The sequence below is a fragment of the Talpa europaea genome, assembly GCF_964194135.1.
Source record: "Talpa europaea genome assembly, chromosome: X".
Classification (NCBI taxonomy): domain Eukaryota; kingdom Metazoa; phylum Chordata; class Mammalia; order Eulipotyphla; family Talpidae; genus Talpa; species Talpa europaea.
The window spans coordinates 31,444,722-31,467,997 of record NC_140081.1 but is presented as its reverse complement, the minus strand read 5'-3'; the positions used below and the strand labels follow the sequence as shown (position 1 = coordinate 31,467,997).

At 48.6% G+C, this 23,276-nt stretch overlaps 2 protein-coding genes across 3 annotated transcripts; both read left to right on the top strand.

The window, feature by feature from the left end:
- Window positions 1-1,839: 1,839 nt before the first annotated feature.
- On the top strand, window positions 1,840-9,289 carry UXT (ubiquitously expressed prefoldin like chaperone; the record flags this gene model as incomplete). 2 transcript variants are annotated; one of them, XM_084259119.1, is made up of 6 exons in its annotated part: window positions 1,840-2,142; window positions 3,092-3,173; window positions 3,294-3,361; window positions 3,627-3,734; window positions 8,959-9,022; window positions 9,236-9,289. In XM_084259119.1, exons 1-6 carry the CDS (start codon window positions 2,045-2,047, stop codon window positions 9,287-9,289), a joined length of 474 nt encoding a protein of 157 aa, XP_084115245.1. In that variant the 5' UTR covers window positions 1,840-2,044. The 2 variants fall into 2 exon arrangements, with proteins under 2 accessions (XP_084115245.1, XP_084115246.1); XM_084259120.1 differs by lacking the exon at window positions 3,627-3,734.
- A 1,346-nt stretch (window positions 9,290-10,635) lies between these two features.
- ELK1 (ETS transcription factor ELK1) lies at window positions 10,636-22,167 on the top strand (the record flags this gene model as incomplete). Its single annotated transcript, XM_084259117.1, has 6 exons — window positions 10,636-10,687; window positions 17,527-17,738; window positions 19,645-20,094; window positions 20,750-21,196; window positions 21,884-21,985; window positions 22,069-22,167. 6 exons carry the CDS (start codon window positions 10,636-10,638, stop codon window positions 22,165-22,167), a joined length of 1,362 nt encoding a protein of 453 aa, XP_084115243.1.
- Between the last annotated feature and the right edge of the window lie 1,109 nt (window positions 22,168-23,276).

The window sequence follows — 23,276 nt, the reverse complement described above, 5'->3', positions numbered from 1 at the left end:
ATCTGAATGACAACACAACGAATATCTGAGTGACAACCAGATGTTCCATAGCATCAGCTTTCAGGGACGTGAAAACTAAGGCTGCCATGAGATATCATTACACAGTTATCGGAATGACTTCAGTTTCAAAAGTAGTGATGACCCAGTAAAGAAACTGAATTACTCATATATTGCTGGTGGGACAGTAAAATAGAACAGCCACAAAGTTTGACCATTTTGTATAACATTGAATATGAACCCAGCAATTGCACTCTTGTACACTTATCTGAGATGTGAATATTTATGTCCACACAAAAACCTATCCACTGATGCTCCTAATAACTTTATTTGTAATAACCACAAATTGGAATCAGCCCAGATATTGTTCAACAGGTGAATGGTTAAACTATGGTCAGGTCATCCACACCTTGGAATACCACTCAGCAATAAAGAGGAATGAACTATTGAATCAATTCCAAGGAAAGCCCCCCCCCCAAAAAAAAATGGTGATTATCAGAGAGGAAGGAGGGAATAGCTTGGTTGTGGATAGTGACACAAATAGCAGTTAGGGAGGGAGAGGAGGTTAGGTAGGACACTGTGCATGGCATAGTAGGAAATCTGCACACATCTTTTTATGGTCTGTCTGCTCTGAGTTAATTTTCCAGCCCAAGGACACATCTGGAGTACAGGGAGCAGTGCTATCTGAAAAGCTTCAGCACAGTGGGGAACGCCTGAGACCAAGTGTCCAGGAGGGTGATAAGGAGCTCCGGGGGCTGGACATCAAGGGCTCCTGGCAGCGGAGAAGGCCAATAAAAGGAAACAAGAGTTTGAGGAGAAGGAAAGTATTTCAATTCGTTGACAAATGAAGGAGGGCAGTAGACCAGAGGATGGGTGTTTATCTAGAGGTACAAGGTAGTAGACAGGGGGAGTGGGCAAGGGTCAGCCTATCCATCCTTGTGACACAAATATCTGGAGGTTTTGGTGGAGGTTTTGCTATCACATGGTGGTCAGCAATTCAGATACTATCTTCTTAGTGATGCTCTTTCCCCTCGGGAGGTAAGAAAGGAAATGAGAGCGCTTATCTGGTGGGACAGAGACAGTCATATACTTTGTTGCTGCATCAATAAATCCATTCAGTAACTTGAGCGCATAAAAAACTAACAAAAATAAATTTTAAAAAGCTTACACATTTAAATAAAAACATAAGAACCTTTCTAACTACAAATAGCGGATCTTGGGCAAAGGACTTCAGCGACCCTCCATTTGACGCCCCTATTAAATGAAGTGACTGGACACGGAGCATTGTTAATATCTGCCTGAAGCCCAATTATGGATTGTGGGTCGCGGGGTTGGCGTTATCAAAGACGAAGTTTGGAAAATTTGTCTCCATTTCAAACTTTTTAAATGCTCACATTCATTCATGTTGCCGGAGTCTAACCCAATCCTCCCATGTGGAATTTCAAAATCCAGGGGACAGATCACAGGGGTGTACTCGCCTTTTTACACACCAGAACCATGCGCAACTCTGACCCCTCTGCTTCCCAAGCTCTGGCTTTTAAATACTAAATTTTCCACTCCCTCTACCTCCACCTGTGCGCTCCGCCTCTCCCTAATCGGCCAAATCCTATTAAACCCCCCCCCCCATCAGCCACGCACGGCTAGACGCGCAGTCCCTGTTCCCACGCTCCACAACTCCGCCATCTCAGCAGATTCCACAGCGCCCAGCCCCTCCCTTCCTCACTTCTGCTGTTTTCTTTGGCTCAGGACCGCCCCTCCCCACCTGGCTATTTGGTTGGCCTGCGCCCTTATCATACGTCATACACCCGCGCCACCCGGAAGCCCTGGTTCATACCAACCGTTCTTATAGCCGGTGGCTCTAAGGTAATGGCCGTATTTGGGTGTCCCTGGGTGGCGGGGCCCCAGAGTTGGGAGGGGCAGAAGGAGGAACCCCCAGCATGAGCTGGGCGAGCCCACTCCCTACGTCGAGAGGGTACAGAGGTATTGCGCATGAAGCCAAACTCTGGTCAACGTGATCTACCCCCTCCCCATTCCTCAGGAGCCCATCATGGCGACGCCCCCTAAGCGGCGGGCTTTGGACACCACGGGGGAGAAAGTGCTGCGCTATGAGGCCTTCATCAGTGACGTGTTGCAGCGGGACCTGCAGTGAGTGACAGCGCCGGCCGGGGCGCTTGGAACGTTCCACGTGGTGGGCGGGACTTTCGGAGTCAGGGTCTAGCCTTCTGATTGGTGAGCGAGGCGCTCAGAGTCCAGCCCTCTGGCGCCCTTCACGGAAGAAGGAGGGGCGACATCCGGGGTGCGCTTTGGCTGCGCCTGGGCGAGCTTCGGTAGAGTGTGTCTGCGCATGCGCAGCCTATGTTGCTTCATGCTTAAGAGCTAAATCTCCGAAGCCTGAGTTCTCAGGTTCCTGCCCAGGCATGACCGTTCCACCATCTGTGAGCACGTTGGCCCTTGCCTCGCTTTTCTGTGCCTTAGTTTCCTCATACGTGAAATGAGGAAGTTAATGGGACCTTCGCAAGTGGCGGTTTTGAGTTTTCCGTGTGTTCAGTGTTTGTAAAGGATTTAACATGGATACTAGAGGCTCTATGAGTATGAAAATTATTATCACTGTCATTATTACTCTGTTCAGAACTGGGACTTAGAGTACCCTAAAAGGAATGGAGGATTTTCAGCGGTGAGAACAGGATATTCTGATTGGAGGAAGGTATTGGGAATGGAGTGCAATACTACTGCTAATAAGTAATGACTAACACAAATACAGAACTTACTATTTGGAAGGCACCATTCTTTGTGCTTTATGGTGAACACTCATTTAGTTTTCTTAATGATTCTCTAAAGTACTATACTTGGCCCTATTTTATGGATGGGGAAATGGAGTCCCAAAGAGGTTATTACTTTCTATAGTCACACCCCTAATAAAAATGGAGAGCCTGGCTTCAAACCCAAGCAGTCCAACCAGAGTCCAGATCTTCTGCACTAAAACACACTTTAGCCTAGGTGAATGAGGGTCTAGGATCATGATAGTATGTATCCCAAGAGGGACAGGGCTTCCTGTTGGTCACCGTTTTATTCTTGTCCCATCATGTCATATCAGAAAGGTGCTGGACCATCGGGACAAGGTTTATGAGCAGCTGGCCAAATACCTTCAACTGAGAAATGTCATTGAGCGACTCCAGGTAAAGACTCCAGGGTTAGGTACCTTTTTGGCGAGGGAGAAGGATGGGAAGAGACCAGAATCTGTCACATGACCCAAAAGTTGACCACTGACCCCTACCTCTTTTTCACTGGCCCCACAGGAAGCTAATCACTCGGAGTTATATATGCAGGTGGATTTGGGCTGTAACTTCTTCGTTGACACAGTTGTGTGAGTGTCTACCCACCCCTCTGAGCCCACAGGGTTCAACTTCCCCCTTCCTTCATTCCACAAATATTTTTTTTTGAGTATCTGGTACATACCAGACATTGTCCTAGGTGCTGGAGATGTACAATGAATAAAGTAGGACAAAACCCCTGCCGTCCCTTAGAGCCTCAATTTGGGGAAGGAGGGAAGAGGGGAGTAAAAAATCTTAAATTGTGTGGTGTGAGAAACATGATAAGGACTTTCTCTTCTTCCTCTGCTTTGTCCTCAGCCCAGATACTTCCCGGATCTATGTTGCCCTTGGATATGGCTTTTTCCTGGAGTTGACACTGGCAGAAGCTCTGAAGTTCATTGATCGTAAGAGCTGTCTCCTCACAGAGTAAGTCCATTCCATGAGGATAGTGTCTAAAAACACCACCCTTTGCAAAACCCATCTCTCTTTTCCCATGGCTGCCTGTGGGACCCATCTCCCTTCTTCCTTGGAGCTCAGACTGAGGAAAGTGGGGCTGCAAAGCCCTCCCCCAAGTGTAGCACATAATAAGCACTTCATTAATGGTCTTCATAGTTAATTGGGCATCTGTTATATGCCAGGCTCTGTAGTTGGTGGTGGGGAGAAAGTAGTGAACAAGACAAGAAGGATTCCTTGAGGGTTACATTCTAGAAGGATTATACCATTATACATTACTACAATTTTGAACAGATCTGGGGATTCTCAGCCTATAAATCAGTAACAATAAAACAAGTTACCTCTGACTTCACCTTCTGTGAAGGTGCTTTTCACTGTACTCTCACCACACTGACCTTTAACAGACTTCTTTAAACACCCCTAGGATGGTCCCACCTTGGGGCTATTGTACTGGCTGTTCTCTTTGCCTATAGCACTTTCCCCAGGTACATGTATGGCATCCTTCCTCCTCGCTCCATTTAAGTCTTGCTAAAATGTCATTTTTTTTTTTTTAGAAGTGGGATACAGGCCAGAGTTGCAGGGGGTGAGAAGATTCACCAGAGATAGCGGGGAGCAGAACAGGCAGATGTACCAAAACATACTGCTGAGGGGAGCAGCGGGCAAGACAGGAGAGGTTTGCTGTGCCATGTGGGTTGTTCCCGGCTGGCTGGGGATCGAACTCGCATTGCAAAGGCCGCGGACAGCCTCACAGCGCTGCACTCAATACCCTGCGCCACCAGGGAGGCCCTAAAATGTCACTTTTCAATGAGCCCTTTTATAACCTAACTTTGAAATTGCAACCCCTGGCACTTCTGATTCCCCTCCCTTACTCTACCGTTTTCTTTTTTTCCCCTAACACTTAGGACCTCCTAATGTTTACTATCTAATTTACTTTGTTGTAGTGTTCATTGCCTCCTCCCACTAGCATATAAACTTTGCAAAAGATATAGTTTGTACCCCCAAGTGACTAGACTAGTGCATAGCATATAGTAGTACTCCATGTTTGTTGGATAAATGTAAAAGGAAATAAATTGATGTGAGGGGTCAATTAGATCTCTGTAAATGGTGATAGGGAGGTGATATGGGGAGAAAGTATGGGCCCCGGTTGAGTTTAAGGTTTTATGCAAGAGGCGAAATTGGGAGTGTGGATGAGAAGTTTGACATGTAGCTAGGGAAGGCTTCCCAGAGGAAGGAATATTTGAGTCCGGTGAACAAGCCATGAGGCTAGCTGAGAAAGACCATTCCTGGCAAGGGCACCAGCATGCCTGCTGAGTTAGGGGAATTTCGAAGAGAGTGGAGCATAGTTCCGAGGGAGGGAGGGAGGGGAAGGCTGAGCAACACACTTAGATGAATAGCACCTCACCAGTATGAATATCACTCATTTAAAATTCCTATGGGTCACATTTGTCTCTATTATCCCTATATTCATTTCTTCCAGAGTTGCTTCCTCTAGAGTTTCAGTAATTCTTCTCTTTCCAAAGTTTTCCAGGGTGTCAGAGTTAGCAGGCCCAGAAGAACCTCAGACCTTCTTGGTCTTAATGATCAGATCACTGGGAAAGAGTTTGGTTGCAGGATGTGCTTTCATTGGCTGGTGCAGTTCTGAATTCTTGGCTGTTTAAACCAAGTTGATTTTTTTTAATAACAAAGCTTTCCTTGTTACATTGCAAAATTCCTAAATGTTTTAGATAGATTTTAAGTTTTTGAGATTTGCTATCTTTCCCAAAAATGGGGTGGTTTAAGTTGTCAGGGCCAGCCCCTTTGTCTTTTTGATATATTGAACTGGTTTATTATTAGTATGATGAGAAATGTGATTGAATCTCTCATCACTTTATCATTAGTAGGACTCTGTAGAAGTTTAATCTTTCTAGAAGATGGGGATTTGAATCAATGTAGTTCACTCTCCTCTTTAAAAATACTTGGGGGCCTCCCTGGTGGTGCAGGTGGTTGAGCACAGCACTGTGGGGCTGTCCACAGCCTCTGCAGCGCGGATTCGATTCCCGGCCAGCCAGTGAGATTCCCACATGCGGCAGACTTCTCCTATCTCGTCCACTGTTCCCCTCAGCAGTGTGTTTCAGTCAGTCTGTTCTGTTCCCCGTTCTGTCTCTGGTGAGTCCTCTCACCCTCCTGCATATCTGGCCTGTGCCCTGGTTCTTGTGTGCATGAATAGATAGATCTTTTAAAAAAATAATAAAAAAGGACCTCCCATGGTGGTGCAGCGGTTGAGCGCTGGGCTGCAAAGCTGCCCACAGCCTCTGCAGCACCAGTTCGATCCCTGGCCTCCAGCGAGGGTCCCACATGGCGTGCAGACCTCACCTGCCGCCCACTGCTCCCCTTAGCAGTGTATTTTGTCACTCTGCCTGTTCTGTTTCTGGCTCTGGTGAATTCTCTCACCCTCCCCGCTTCTGACTATAACCTAGTGCTTGTATAAATAAATAAATAAATCTTGAAAAAAAAATTTCAGAGGTATGCCTCTGAAATAAAATAATAATAATAAAAATAAAAATACTTTGTTACTTTGAATTAACATTCTTGCAAGTTATTTTATGGAACCAAAACTACCTGTCAATCCTTCCCCTTTTTAGTATCTCTTTGTTTGGGGAGTGGATCTGGTCTGTGTGTATATTCTTTCCTGATTGCACAGATAAGTAGACATGTAATGACTATTAATACTACTTTACATAGTCAATCAGTAGTAATATTTAAACATCCCTTTTACGTTACAACCAGCATTGGAGAACTTTACATTTTTCTCCCTTTTTTTAAAGATTTATTTATTTATGCATTCAAGAACTGGGGTGCAGACCAGAGGTGTTGGGGGTGAGAGGATTCACTAGGGACAGAGTGGGGAGCAGAACAGGTGGATCTACTGAAATACACTGCTGAGGGAAGCAGCAGGCGAGACAGGAGAGGTCTGCTGTGCCATGTGTGTTGCTCCCTGGCTGGCCAGGGATCGAACTTGTGCTGCAGTGGCTGGCGATAGCTTGATAGCACTGTCTTTAACTGCTGCGCCACCAGGGAGGCCCTACATTTTTCTCCTTTTAAGTGTTGTGCTCATAGCGTTTTATAGATTCAGCTTGTACCATAAGCTAACTTTGTTCTCTTTTTTGATGTTCAAATTCTCCTTTAGAAGCTGATTAAGTTCAAGCCTCTGTTCTTAGAGCACCACCCCAGATACTCTTGAAAGCATTCTTACTTCCTGGCAACAATACCACACTCCACTATTTCCTGTCCTCAAACATACACTCAACTATCTTTTGAGGACTTCAGGTTCCTTTGAGTGCAGTAATCATTCACTTATTCACTCAACACACAGTGGGTGCCTACTGTGTGCTACACATGGTTTTGGTTCCTGGGGATACATCAAGGAAGAAAGCAGGCCAGATCTCTGCCCCTACAAAGCTTACATTCTAGTCAGGGCAGACAGACAAAAAATAAATAAATGAAATAATATGTCACAGGCTGACAATGCTGTGGAGAATAAGAAACGTCACCTAGGATGGAGCAGTTGTGATTTTAAATGTTTGATTGCATGGGTGGGAGGAGTGGTAAAAAAGAAGAGAAAGAGGAGTCCAGGTTTTTGGTTGAACAACTGGAAGGATGGTGTTGCCATTATCTGCAGTGGAGAAGATAGGTCAGGAGCAGCTGTCAAGGCTGAAGTTCAGGAGGGTAGTCTGGACTGAAAATATATATTTGGGAAATAGGGATTTATAAATGGATTCATACTAATTGTTTCCAATTTAACACTCTATGTTATGACTTTCTACTTTCCTTAGAGTGTTTAGTTTCATGCATCCCTAAAACTGATTCTTATATTGACAGATAACCCAGCACAATGAAATGCACATTCCTTGGCACATCCAGATCCTGCATTATCTAGCCCTCTCCTACCTCTTGGACTCTGTATCACTTTCCTTCCACCGTTTACTTAATTGTTACTCTGGTCTCCTCACTGCTCCTCAAAAAGCTCTTTTATGCCTCTTTGGCTTTATGTGGGAAAGATCCTCCTATCGTTTAATTCTTACTCATTCTTCAGAAAGGCCTTCCTTTTCCTTTGTATCAGGATTCTTTTGGGTGACCAATCAAAGCTGTCTTAGACACAAGGAATTGTTTTATGTAATTCAGCAGTCCAGGTCCAGAGTGGTTTCAAGCAACTCCAGCTTCTTAGTTGCTAAGACCTTGACATCTTCAGAGTCCTCTTTCACACCCAACATCTAACCCTTTGGTTGACTCTACCTTGAAAATATATCCCAAATCCAATCATTTCCCATCACCCCAACTGCTGCAACTGTAGTCTCTGTCTCCATCTCTCACCTGGACTACTGCATAGCTTCTCCACTGGACTTCCTGCTTCTACTCTCCCTTCAGCCCTAGCTAATTCTCCACACATCAGAAGGATGGATCTTTTTACTCCTTTGTCAGTTCACATCCCTTCTCTGCTCACAGCCATCCTTTGGCTCTCATCTCACCTAGCATAAAAGTGAGTCCTAGCATAAAAGTGAGGCCTTGTAGGTTTCACACACCTGCCCCCACTGCTTGACTCTGATCTCATCTCCTCCACCCTCTTAACTTCTTCTGCAGCCACACTGGCCTCTTTGATGTGCCTTAAATGTGCCAGATACACTTCCACCTCAGCACCTTTGCATTTGCTATACCTTGTGTCCGGAACATTCGGACTCCATATGTCCACACAATTTTCTTCATTTCAAATCTTTGCCCAAATGCTTCTCAATGAAGCCATCCCGAACACTGTAAGAGTTGCAGCCTCCACTGCTACACTTCTTATCCTCCCTCATGGCTTAAATTTTCATTGTACTGATAATCATCTAACATACTCATATTTTATTCCATCATTTATTTGTCCCTCTTAACAAGAATTTGAGCTCCATGGAGCTAAGTTTTTTGTTGTGTTTGCGGCTGTCTCCCAGGTACCTAAAACTACCTGGCCTAGAGTAGGCATTCAATAAAAGTCTTTGGATCAGTGCAGTCCAGATGGTGGCCAGGCTTCTCTACATAGGAGCTGGTCAGGTAGCCAGGTGTCCTGCCACCTGCGATGTGGAAGTCACCTAAGAGGTAGGTAGTTCTTGAAGTGATGAGGAAGTATGGCCCTCAGGATCATAAGTGGGGCCCACTTGGCCCTTTTCTTGTTTCTTTTCTCCAGGCTCAGCGACAGCCTCACCAAGGACTCCATGAATATCAAGGCCCATATCCACATGTTGCTAGAGGTGAGAACAGCTCACCCCATCCCAGACTCTGTCTTCCATGTGTGTTTAGAGCAGTGACCTGAGGAAGGGAGAGAGCCAGAGACCATATTTCTTTCTAAACTGCAGCCAAGCTAGAGCCAGGCTGTTTCTGAGCGGGGTGGGGGCATCAGAGCAAGCCTGGGGCGAGGCCTGAACCCAGCCTCCATTCAATGTCTTTCATTTTCTTTTTTTCAGGGGCTTAGAGAATTACAAGGTCTGCAGAATTTCCCGGAGATGCCTCACCATTGACTTCTGCCCCCACTCCACTCCCCCGCTTCATATTAAAGAGACTGAATTCTTTGAGTCACATGGCTCTTCTTTTCCCCTTTAACCCTTGCTGCTTACTAAGGTACCCTGTTTCTAAAGCACAAAGTTATGAGGAAACCCAGAGATCTAGTCTCTGTGTGGAACCTTTAAAGGTCCCCTCTAGTCCCGCCTCCAGCCTGTTGCCTGGCAGCATTTACCACTTCACTTTCTATGGTGCCCTCTATATTCTGTCTCCTTGACAACCCGGGCCCCCTGACCCTTCGGTCTGTTTTCCTGTGCACACTCTGAGTTAATGACCGTAGCCAATGAGCCGATGCAGGGTAGAGATTCGTGCCCTAGGCAGCTAGCCTTTCACTCCAGGTCCTGAGATTTACCCCTCTCCCACACCCCTAGTCGTTCCTCAGGTACCCTAAAACCCACGCCCGCCTCTGCCCAACCACGGCCAAGGCCGGCTTCTAAAGAGTCCCAGCTTCCACCAATGGGCGCAGAGCCGGATCCCGCCTCCCCGGCCCGGCCCTATTCCAGGTTGAGTCCAACTTTAGCCAATCAGTGTAGAGCCAGGTTCCGCCCCTCTATAACTAACTGCAGCTCGACCCTGCCATCCTCATAGGCACTTGGTTTCCGCCACTCAGCGCTCCTTAGCACGTCTGGCAGCTGTCCTGCCCTCCTACCTCTGCTCGGTTCTAAATTTGTCTTTTCTAACCAATCACTGTAGAGTTGGCCTGCCCGCCTACGCAGAGCCCTGGTCCGACCCCCAACTTGCCGGCTGCTACGCCCACTCCTATACAAGTCCTGCTTCCGCCGAGCGGCGTGGAGTGCAGAACCGCCCCGTTGGTGTTTTGGCAGCTGTCTAGGAGTCCCTCGTCCGCCAACCAGCAGAGAGCAGGCCCACCCGTCCCCTTCCGCGGAAGCTGGCTGCCTCCCATCAGGCTCTTACAGGCCAATCAGGGCGAGGCAGGCGCCCCATGAGTCTTGTCAATCGCCCCTGGGCTCGGTGTCTTCCTTGAGCCAATCAGGATTGAGTGCCAGCGGCGAACAGGCCCCTCGGAACCCAGGCGGCCATTTGCGTTCCGTCTGTTCCCCTTGGGCCAATCGCTGCAAAGCTCTGTGGGGCAGGGCCCGCCTCCCAAACCCGGGAACCCGCGCCATGGATCCGTGACGCTTTGGCCAATCCTCAAGCCTTGGAACGCTTGGCTCCTCCTTCATAGGCCCACGTGAGCGGTGGGGAAACGCAGGGGCGGCTTCTAAGGTGCTACCGCCGCTGCCGCTGCCGCCACCGCCGCCACCGCCGCCTCGGAGCCGAGGCCTGGGGGGCGGTGGGGCCGCGCATGGAGCCCCCGCCCCCCGGAGCTGCTAACACCGCCGCTGCGCTACACACAGGTGAGCCCGGGGCTTGGAGGGTAAAGGGCCGGGTCCATGACCCCACGTATCCTTCCCGCCCCCGCACGGGGGGGATGTGGCTTGGCCGGTGGCCTGCTGGTGTTCGACTCCCCACTGCCACACCACGGGTGGTGGACCTGCCAGTGGCATTGTCCCCTCCCTTCGCCCCTTGTAGTGGAACTGACCATGGCCTAATCCCCCCTCCTTTTTTTATAATGGATCGGTCTGCGTGATTACATTTCCCCCCACCTTACAGTAGACTCGTCCGTGGTCTTGCCCCCACCCCCACTTATTGGAGACTAATCTCTAGCATTGTCCAACTCCTTGACAGTAGGTGCGTCTGAGTGTGTCTCTTCCATCCTCAACTTTCAGGACCCTGTCTGTGATCTTGTTTGTTTCATCCCTCCTGTTCCTTCTAGTAAATCAATCCACGGCGTTGAGCTCACCCCCCCCCATAATTGTGAGTTGATCTGTGAATTTGTATTTCTGCCTCCTCCAAACCCCCCATCGCATCAGTCCTTGGCTTTAGCACACACACACACACCCATTTTACAGTGGATCAGTCGGCATGCTTGTAGTCATATCCCCCTACTTATCAGTCCATTGCCCTCTCTCCTCCCTTTTGGTAGATTCACTCCACTTCGTGGGCTTCTTTCCTTTTAATAGTGGGTCAGTTTAGTGCTTTATTTCCCCCCATTTTCAGTAGCCCAGTCTATGGCCTTGTCCCTCTCTCCTTTTAATCAGCCTCCACTGTTGTGTAAGAGTCAGTGGGGTTTTCTTGCCCCTTCCCTCACCACCACCTTGCTTTTGCAGCAGATCTGCTCATTGGCCTTCTTACTGCCTGTGGACTTGGGTTCACCCTCCACCCCCTCAAGCTCTCAAGTCTGGTCGGTGCTTTGTAATCCCTTCTCCAGGAGGGTCAGCCTGTGTGCTTTTATTTATTTCCCCTCTTTTCCTTGTGGTGGATTAGTCTGTGGCCTTCCCTGCCTCTACCACCTTTCTTAATAGCGGACCAGCCTGCGTGCTCGTTTTTTACTCTAGAACATACACCTCCATACACACTGTTAACAATTAAAACATTCTGCCTCACTGCAGTAAATGAATTAATTAGTAATGGTGATAATACCATTAGGAGCTAACATTTATTGAGCACCTACTAGGTACCAGGTAAAGTGCTTTCTAATAAAGAATTCATTTAATTTCTCAGCATAGCCCTATGAGGAAACTGACATAGGGAAGTTAAACACTCAGAGGAGGCCCAGTGGGTGCTTAGTTTCTGTTACCCCTCAGAACACAGCATAATTTTTGATACTATCCCCCCTCTCACCTCATCCCATTCCACACAAGACCCTACTTCTTAAAAAAACAAATTAGTTCCCTTCACCAAGCCATTTTTGGCCTGTGCCCTCTGCCTGCGGAGCTGTCTCCAGTCCACACCTTGTCTCGCAGCCATCCATCCTCAGTCCTTGCAGCTCTGTGACCTTCGATTGATGATTTAACCACTTTTTGCCCCTGTTTCCTCGTTTGTAAAATTGGGGGTGGTCAGAACTAGAATCTCTGCAGCATAAATAAAGAATACCTGTGACTTAGTAATAAAACAGCAACCTGCTACACCCCCCCCACCTCAACTCTGTTCCAGCCACACTATTCTCCCTCTTGAAATTCACCAGAGGAGTTTCAGCCTGCTCAAGGTGTCTGTGCTGCCTCTTTTCTCTATGCCAACACTCTACCCCCGATCTTTACAGGGGTCTTTCCAGATATCAACCTTGCTGGGCTCGGGCCCCTCTCTGTTTCATTTGCCCTTATGCCCTTTATCATTATCAGACCCATGGTATAATTTACCAGTTTCTGTATTTATTGTCTGCCTCCCCATCAGAATTGGAGTCCCATGTGGGCTTACAGTTTTTTCATAGTAGCTGCTCAGTAAGATCGATTGTATGAATATGAATGTGGGCTCATTATCATTTTAGACGAAGGGGGGCTTGGGCAGGTGGAGATGAAGAGGGCGTATGGGAGCTGGTTAAAAGGCTAGTTAGTTGTAACTGTTCATTCAGCAGGCAATTACTGAGCACCTGCTGAATACCAGGCACACTTCTAGGTGCAGGGCATATGGGAGGGCACAAAACAGGCAGAAATTCCTGCCATGATGGAACAAATGCTTGCTAGAATTGAGGGCAATTGACTATAGAAATACAGGTAAAATCAGTGTTTTAGAGAAATGCTAAGAAGGAAAATGAAAGCAGGGTAAGTAGGAAGAGACCATGGGGGTGGTTGAAATCTTGGGCACAAGACAGGCCTTACTTAGAAGGTGTCAAATTTAGGCCTGAAGGAGGTCAGGGTGGGAGGCAGGCAGAAGGAACAGTTGATGCAGAGGCCCTGAGATGAGATAATGCCTAACATGTCCAAGGAATGTGACAGAGGCCAGTGTGGCTGGAATAGAGTGGAGAGAGGAGAGAGGAGCCAAATGGTATAGACTATGGGAATCCAGAAGGTTGGACGGGAGGGATTTAGGGACGGAGAAGGATGACACACTGGCTAATGTTAGCATTTGTTGAATGTCTAATGTGTGCCTGAGCTACTAATCTAAGTTACATATGTTGACATTTAGCCCTCACAGAAGCTTCTGAGAGTAGGTATATTTTAAGGATATTTTATTTTGAGGGTAAATATCTCCATTTTACAGGTGTAGAAACGGACCCAGAGAGGTTGAGTAACTTGCTCAAGGTCACACAGCTAGAACAGGGCAGAGGAGTATGAGACTGAAGACCCAGAGAGACCAGATTTGCAAGGGTTATTGGGCACATTGGACCGCACCAAGGAAGAATTAATTTTGCCCGAGAAATGCTGGAATTTGATGATTGTGTAATAAAGGGGTCAACCAGGTGTGAGAAGGGGGAAGGGCACTCCTGGCAGGGAGAATGGCACCTACTATGCTCAGAGGTGGGAACTGGATGAACTCGGGCTGCCTGTGATGTAGTATGCATGCCAGGCTTATCTTTGTACATGCTGTTCCCTCTCTCAGAAACACCCTTCCCACAGATGTCAGCATGCCTTGTTGCTGCTGCGGCTTTCTCAGGTCTCTGCTCAAATGTCTCTTCCTTAGGGAAGTCCTCCCTGCTTACCCTGTGTGAAAAGCATCCCTGACACCCTCTAGGATCTTACCCTTCTGTTTTTCTTCATCAAGAGCTGGTGTTGTAAGTGGCTAGGATCGCTAACCAGAGTCATACTACCTGGGTTTGAACCCCAGCTCTGCCGACTTCCATCTGTGTGACCTTTGGTAAGTGAGTTAACCTCTCTGCCTCCATTCCTCATCTGGAAAATGAGAGGTAATAATAATTCCTACAACCCGTAGTGTTAGTTTGAGGATTAAATGAGTTAATTGGTGAAAATGGTGTAGCACAGTCAGGGTTGTATGACGGGTTTGTGTTTTTCAAGTTAATATTATTACTCATCGCATATGCATAGGTATCTAACAAGCCTCTAAGACCAACCATCTCCAAACGTGACCTGCTGATCTCCTCTACAAACCTGCCCTTCCATCTGATTTGATCCAAGTTCCCACATTCCAGGTGACCAGGCCACAAACCTAGAATCACCCCTGATGCCTCTCTCACCCACAATGCTATCTATCAGCAAATCCTTTTTGCATTGTCTTCAGATCTTATCCAGAACTCAGCCACTTCTACCAGTTCTGCTGCTACCACCACCATCTCTCACTCGGACTATTCCAGTAGCCTCTTCAGCTCCTCCAGTCAGTTCTCACAATAGCCAGAATGATGCTGTTAAAATCACCTTCTCTGTTTACAACTCTCCCGTGGGTCCGGTCTCACCCAGAGTCAAAATGGAAGTCCTTACAGGGCCCATAATGTCTCACTTGGTCTGGCCCCCTTTGCCACTCTGCTCCATGTCCTGCTCCCTCCTCTCCAACCTCACTGCACTCCTTTCTCTTCCTCTGACTTTCCTGGCAGTGTCCAGTCTCAGGGCCCGTCCTGCTGTCTGTTTCTTCTGCCTGGTGGTCACCGCCCGACTCCCTCACCTCTTTTAGGTCTTTGCTCACATGTCACCTCATCGGTGACTACCTCCTCGACTACCCCTCACAAATCACAATTCCTACTACTCTGCTTCATTTTTGTCCGTAGCTCTTGTCACCATTTGATATATTCTCTACTTGCTTACCTTGTTTCTGGTCTGTCTCCCCCACTGAGATGTGTTTTCCACCAGGGCAGGGCTTTTTTGGGTCTGTTTTGCGCATTACTATATGTCCAGTACTGGCCCACAGGTGACGCTCGATAAATGCTTCCTAAGTGAATGAGGTGAGACATATAAACACAGGTCTGAGGAAGGATGATTACTAGAATTCTTATTGTGGGTTACATGGGACGTACGATAATAAGCAAAATACAAGAACTGTGTGCTGTTGAGACCTGAAGCAGATCATTAAGATTGTACCTTCACTGGTAGGTTCTCTTGCAGCCGAAAGAGGAACTGGTAAAATTGCCTGTCCTCTCCACCAGGAGTCACACTGAGCTCGTTGCGCCTGTGGTACAAGCAGACCGTCACAATAAGCTCAATGAAGTCTCCGATGACCAGACACTCTGATCTGGATGCTTCATGGCTTTGTGCCTTGTATAATTGCCTAAAATTGGGTCTGCTGAGTGAACTTCAGAACAGCCCAGACAGAAGAGGAACACACTGTATATTTCATTACAGATGAAAGAATCAAGCTGCAAATGACAGAGGGAGGTTCTTTGAAACCTTCTGATTTAGAAGGTCTTATGTTTAACCCCACCCAGCAATCCCAGCTAGTGAAGTTGATTGATGAAAGCTTGTTAAGGAACAGGAAATTCATGTATATTTCCAATGCACTCTCAGGAAAGAGAGCAGTTCTGAGGACAGGGAAGGTCCTGTCCTCTGTGGGACATGCTGAGGGAGCAGTAAAGGCCCCGTTTTGCTTCATGTAAGATTAGAAGCCAAAACAACTGGAGCCCAATTGCCTGGGTCCAAATCCTGGCTCTGCCTCAGAGCAGGGTGGCCTGTAGACATCACTTAGATCTGAGCCTCCACTTCCTCCTTTGTAAATCAGCAATATTAAGAATACCTTGCTCTTCAGAGTTGGGCTGAGGAATGAGTGAATCAATGCCTGTAAAGAAGAACAGTACAAGTCTTCATGCCCTCATTCAAAACCCTTGGAGCCAGATGTGTTTCAGAATCTCGAATTTTTCAGAGTTTAGAATGATAACAAGGTGCACAGAAGGTGTTACATAACACCCTTAGTGGGCTTCATAATCAGCCACATTCAGATTTCCGCAGCAAAATGTATTAACAGTCATGCTAAGTGAGGATCAGTAAAAATCAGAAAGGGCCTTGTTTCATTCCAGATCAGGTTTTGCTGTCCAAAGGGTTACAGAGAAACCTCCTGCCTTTAGAGCTTTTAGGGTTTGGGAATAGCAGATAAGGAATTACAAGCAAATCAGAAACTAGTGCCCCTGGTGTATTTAATCCATGTAACAACCTTCTGAACGAGATGGTATTCTTAATCTTATTTACAGATGGAAAAAAGGAGGCACAGAGAGGTTAAAGAATGTGCCCCAATATATAGTAGCAGAACCCGGGTTCCAAGGATTCTAACCCTGGCAGTTGGGCTCCAGAGCCTGGGCCACTGTACCATGGGCCATATGCATCTAATTGGAATAGCACCTGGCAGGGACTAAGCGCTCAGTAAATGTTATTACTGTTACCAAGAAGGAGGACATATAGAGACAGAAATAGGTGCGAAGAGTGTGGGGTAGAGGACAGACAAGAGGAGGCATCTAGTTGCAGAAAGGCTTCCCAAAGGCAAGGCCCCTTGGGCTGGGACTCAAACTATGAGCAAGGAAACCCCACATGGAGTGAACAGCCTTTGCAAGGGGCCAGCAGATGGAACCTCCTGGAAAACTTGATGTTTGATATGGACCATTATGGTAGTTTTCTATACCTGCTGTAACAAATTATTCCAAACTTAGCTGCTTAAAAACACAGATTTATTATCTCAGAGTTCTATAGGCCACAAGTCTAACCTAGGTCTCACCAGGCTGAAATCTGGTGTCCACAGGGCTGCATTCCTTCCTAGAGACTCCAGGGGAAGATGGGTTTCCTGATTGTTGGCAGAATTTACTTCCTTGAGGTAGTAGTAAAGTTTCTCACTGGCTGGCTGCTGAGGGCCATTCCCAGCTTTATGAGGTCACCACATTCCTAGGCTCAGAGCCCCCTTCCACTTTCAAAGCAGCATTGGCAGGGCAAGTCCCTCCCATGCTTTTACCCTCTGTTGCCTCTCCCGTCAATGTATCTTGCTGAGCTACCTTCCTGTCTCCTGATTTATTAAGGGTTCCTGTGCCTGTTCGTGTGATTGGATCAGAATACTCTCCTTATCTTGAGGTCCGTAATCTTAAATTCATCTGCAAAGTTCCTTTTGCCATGTTATATAATATACTCCCAGGTTCCACAGGTTAGGATGTGGACACCTTTGGGGGGAGGGAGGGGAGATTATTGTGTGTACTACAGTCTGCCCTCAGGCCCCCAAAAGAGTCATGTTTGTCCCACATGCAAAAAAATTCACAACTACCCTCGGGTCCTAAAAGTTTCATTCCATGACAGGTCATCCAAAGGCCAGCAGAGGAGCTTAGAATTTAGCCTGAGGGTGTTTAGGGAATGAAGGTGGGGTTCCGGAACAGAGGTGGGAGCAAGGTGGCAAGAAAGAAATCCTCTTCCTGCTGACCTCTGCCCCCTCATGTGTCCACAGCCTCTCAGCTCTGAGCCTCTGCCCTCCAGGTACCCCTGGGATGGCGTGAGTGCTTCCCCAGCGATGGACCCCTCTGTGACGCTGTGGCAGTTTCTGCTGCAGCTGCTGAGAGAGCAAGGCAATGGCCACATCATCTCTTGGACTTCACGGGATGGTGGTGAGTTCAAGCTGGTGGATGCCGAGGAGGTCGCCCGGCTGTGGGGGCTGCGCAAAAACAAGACCAACATGAATTACGACAAGCTTAGCCGGGCCTTGCGCTACTACTACGACAAGGTAAGTTGTCAGGGCTGGGCACCTGGACATCGATGGCAGTTATTTCATTTTATTGTCTGAATGGCTTTAACTTTGAAAACCATACTCAGATTGGCCACTTCGTATCCTTCCCCCACCCTGTGGGACTCTGAGTCCATTGTTGCCCCCACCCCACACACACCATTTCCCATCTAGCTCAGTCATTTCATTTCTTGGTCCTACTGTGCTGGCCAAAACCTTCATAGCAATATTAAATACGGACCCACCCTCACCCCCCTTTCTGAGATTCCAAAAGTCATACTGTCCCATTGCCCCTCCCCAACATAAAATTTCATTTTCTTTATTCCTATAACTAAAACTTTTCAAAACACTATTAATAATGATTCTTCCTCCTTTACAACCCCTGGGCCCATTCTGGGTGCCCCCAGTTATTTAATAATCTGCTCTTATTACAGCTAGTTGCCTGAGCTTAAACATCCATAACAGTTTTAAGAATGAAGATTCCAAAAGACTCTTATTCCTAATATCCAGACCTCTATGACGACATTTTACTAACCTTTCCTTACCTCCTCCTTTGGGACCCTCAACATTTTTATCAGTTCTTTTCTTCTCTCATTACTTTAGCTAAATCCTCCCAAACGGCATGTATCATGCAAGCTCCTCACCCTTTCCTCTTGGATTCTCCAGGCAACACTGGTCCACTCCATTCTTTAAATCAATTATTTTGCCATCTTCTTCTACAGCTAAAACTTACAATGATCCTCATCTTACCCTCTCAGACTCCCACACTGGATATTCTCGCTCTACCCCCGATATTTATAGCAGTTCTTCTTTTTTAAACTTATTGACCTAAAACTTCCAAAACAATATTCATTAATTCCTTTTCAGTCCTGACACACCTGATCATCATTACAGATGTCCCCAGGGTGTCCTCGTATCCTCTGATGCCTCTCGTCCCCCAGAACAGCCTTAGGTCTATGCTGTGCACCCCCAATCATTTGTAGCATCTATTCCATTTTCATATTTGATACCTGTAGCTCAAATAGCCAAAACAGTAGTATCACTTGGTGTTCTGAGACCACACAACATTCCTGACACCCTCCAGACCTACCCTCAAAATACCCCAAACATGATCTGTGACCCACCAAAGCCAACTTGAAGATTATCCCCCCGATATTTATACCAGTGATTTAATGTTTTTTGTGTAGTTATTCTCAGTTACTTTGTTTGCTAGCCACCATAGCTTAAACATCCATAACAGTGTCAAGAATGAGATTCCTCATCCTGTCCTCCTTCGTGACCTTGTCCTGTTCCACACCATTGTCAATAGCTTTAAATGATCCTCTGTAGTAATAATTTGTAACCACATTCTTCTACATTAATTTAGTTTCTTTCAACATTTATATTAATGATTTTATTTTCCTGTCTTACCATGTCCTGGCAGCCATCCCCAGGGCCTGCCCCATTAACCCACAGATACCCCTAGTTCCTGGAACAAGGAGGAAAGCCTACCCCTATACCAACTCTCCTAGAGGGGTGCCATTGTAGAGTGGGGCCAAGGGGGGAGGGAGGGAGACTTGGAGGGTAATGGATGGGAAGGAGAGGAAGGGCAGTAGACTAAAGGAAGAATTGTGGAGGAGAAACTGGAAAACAATAGCGAGGCATCTGGATGGGGAAAAAGAAGTAGAAGCTGCAGGAGGAAAAGGGAGGAGCCCCCAAATTGAGAAAGAGATGGGTAAGATGTGAAATGGGCTGGGAGGGGGAATATGTGAGGAGGTGGAGAGGAGTGGCTATGTAAGAAGACAGGAAAGGGGTAGGTGGGAAGAAAGACACAGGAGACACACCCCTCCACCCACCTCTATCTATACCCTCCCTCCACCCTGGCCCTTTCTTCTAAGCCCTTCTGTCCTGTCTCTGTCCTTCCCAGAACATCATTCGCAAAGTGAGCGGCCAGAAGTTTGTCTACAAGTTTGTGTCCTACCCTGAGGTCGCAGGGTGCTCTACTGAGGACTGCCTGCCCCAACCCGAGATGGCTATCACCTCTACTGTGGCAAATGTGGCCCCCACTGCTATACATGCTATCCCCGGGGACACTGCCTCTGGGAAGCCAGGCACACCCAAGGGTGCGGGAATGGCAGGCCCAGGTGGCTTGGCACGCAGCAGCAGGAATGAGTACATGCGCTCAGGCCTCTATTCCACCTTCACCATCCAGTCCCTGCAGCCACAGTCACAGCCACCCACTCACCCTCGGCCTGTCTCAGTGCTCCCCAACACCATCCCAGCAGGAACAGGAGTACCCTCCTCGGGGAGCAGAAGCACCAGTCCCAGCCCCTTGGAGACCTGCTTGGAGGCTGAGGAGGCCTGCCTGCCTCTTCAGGTAAGGACTGGAATATGGAAGATCATTAAGAGGAGGGGTATGCAATTCCCAAATGAGGAATGGGGCGGTAGAAGGGACATAAATGTCCTATTAAAGGGAATGTGGCAGAAGGAAGGACACTGAAGTCCCCTTGGAGAAGGGGATGGGGAGGAGAGCTGGGCTTGCACTGAGAAGGCAGGAGATACGTGCTATGATTCCTTGTACCCTCATCATGTACTAGGTGCCCTGAACATATTTGTTTAATGCACTGGTCCTCACACTTTAGCACTCATCAGAATTACTTGGAGGGCTTGTTTAAAAAAAAACCAAAGTTTCTGATTGTGTGGGTCTGGGGATGGGCCAGAGAATTGGCATTTTTAACTAGTCTCCTGACGAGGCAGATGCTGCTGATCTCTAAGGCAGATTTTTCAGAACCACTGCTTTAGTAAACGAGGGAGGTATCCCAAGGAGTCCCAGCCCTAGGGGCAGCCCTACCCCCAGCTAGGAGAAGCTGCCCCAGAAGAGGTCCCCCTTCATTGGCGAGTTGGAGCTCCCTTGTCCTGTTGGAGCACCAGTCCCAGTGTGCAGTCATGTCCCCAGCACTAAGATCACCTTTCTAAGGGAAATCATTGGCTTGGCTCCCGTGGCAATCTTTATGCACCCAATCCTTTCCAAGGTCATCCTGACCCCACCCGAGGCCCCAAACCTTAAATCAGAAGAGCTGAGTGTGGAGCCGGGGTTGGGCAGGCCACTGCCCCCAGAAGTGAAAGTGGACCGGCCCAAAGAGGAGTTGGAAGCCGCATCCAGTGCCGAGGTGGGGTTTGGGCCGGAAGCCCCTAAGGCCGGCGCTGAAGTCCCTCCTGCAGAGGGCGTACCAGCCCGGCTGCCCGCGGTCATCATGGAGACAGCTGCGCAGGTGGGCGGCCTCCCTGCTTCCGCACCTTCCAGCACGGAGATCGCTCAACCTCAGAAGGGCCGGAAGCCCCGGGATCTGGAGCTTCCACTCAGCCCGAGCCTGCTGGGTGGGCCGGGACCCGAGCGGACTCCAGGATCGGGAGCCGGCTCTGGTCTGCAGGCTCCTGGGCCAGCGCTGACGCCATCCTTGCTACCTACGCATACATTGGTGAGTGCAGGCAGAGGGGCGGGGCTGGCAGCCGGGACTAGTGGGATTGGCACGGCGCGAGTGGGAGGGGTTACGCCACGAGGGCCAATGCGGTTGTCTGAGTGAGTGGGAGGGTGGCGCCTGTGAGTGGCATTGGCTGTGCCGAGGCCAGGTTGAAGGGCCAGGGGTGCTTTAGTGAAGGGCTGGCGAGTCTCCAAGCCCCAGGACCATGGTCCAAATGAAGGACAGGACCGGGAGTTTTCTAGGTGGGGTCTGAGGCCTTCCCCGCCCCCTGAGTTTTCTTGGAAACTGAGTTGGGGCATGGCATGAGAAGCATGGGCAGGGGTTTTTGGTCTGGGATTTTCTGGGAGATTTGCAGGGTCTGCTGTAAGAACCTGAGGTTGACATGGTGACTTGTGTTGGCATGGTGACTTGTGAGGTGTGAAACCAGCGTGTGGATAGGGTCTTGTGGGTGGTCTTGCCCATTGAGGCTGAGGGGTGGGCTCTCAGGACTGGGGACATGGTGTCTGTGTAAAGTTGGAGAGATGCCACCGGCATGTCTTACTAGTCATGGTCTACGTCTGTGCACTTCGGGGCAGTGACCTCAGAAGTCTAAATGGGAAGGCTGCTGGAGCTGGATCCAAGTTCCTTCTCTTTTCCCTCACCTTCCCTCTGTTCACGGGAGCTTTAATCACCTTTTTCCTGCAGACCCCGGTGCTGCTGACACCCAGCTCGCTGCCCTCCAGCATCCACTTCTGGAGCACACTGAGTCCCATTGCACCCCGTAGCCCGGCCAAGCTCTCCTTTCAGGTAGGATCCCCTCCCCACATCCTGGACTGGGTACAAGACCCTGACTGGCCCCATCCATGACCTCTCCCTATTTCTGTCCCCAGTTTCCCTCCAGTGGCAGCGCCCAGGTGCACATCCCTTCCATCAGCGTGGATGGCCTCTCCACCCCCGTGGTGCTCTCCCCAGGGCCCCAGAAGCCATGACTACCACCACCACCACCACCACCCCTTTCCTGGGTTACTCCATCCATGCCTTGAACTTCTCTCCAGCCAGCCGTATCAAGGAGATACATAGTTCATCCGACAGACTCGTTCTGTGGTCGTGGTGGAGTGGGGATTCTTAGGGAAAAGGTTCTCTCAATAACCCTTCCACCGAAAAACACAACTTCTCTCTTTGTCAGTCCCCTGGTGGCCGCCCTTACACGTCCCTACTCCAGTGGTGGGGATGGTTTATTTATTTATTTTTTGAAGGCCACTGGGAGGAACCTGGCCCAACCCTTTCAGGGGGGTGGTGAGGGCATCTCCCCCATCTCCACACATTTCCCCCAAGATGAGACAATCGGGGTCTGGCTTGAGAAGGACCTTTCTTTATTTATTTCTCAGCCTGCCCCTGGGGAGCTGAGGGAGCCCTGTCTCCGTTTCTGGGTGTGAGTAGAAGAGCTAGCTTGTTGTAGTTTATTATTCCTGGCCGTACCCAAGGGTCCAGGAAGAATTTGTGCTGTTTAACGGTTTGGGAGTCTTGGCCAAGGATGACTCACACCCTTGGAATAGGCGCTTCCACCTCCCGAGCCTTTCTCAGACAGCTTGTCCTTTTTCAAACACCTCTTGGCCGGGGAGGAATGCCCCTTTTGTTCGTCTCCCCCTGAGAAGCCATTCCTGTGTCTGCCAAACTCCTGGGGTCCTGCCTGTTACCTCCCAATGGAGGGTTTTTTGGGGGAGTGGTCCCCGTCTGGGGGGCCTCTCCAGCCAGTACTCCAGGTCTCCCTGTCCCCCACTCCCTGCCATTTTGATAGTATAATCTATTTTTAAATGGGACTTTTCAACAAGGGAGAGGACATCTCTTCCTATATCTGAGATGGGGTGGGTGGGAAGGAAGGGATTGGGGGGATCTTCCTGCCACCCCCATGTGTTTATTTTTGATACCAAACGTGTATTTTCAGCTCCCTCCCAGCCCCCCAATTTCCTGCGGGCGGGTACAAAGGACCCTCTAAGTGTCCCTGGAGTTGGGAGGGAGGAAAGGGGGACATTAAAGCGCCTGTCCTGTCTGAATTCCAGGCTGGAGTGGGTGGGTTCACAGGACGCCTGGGCTGCCC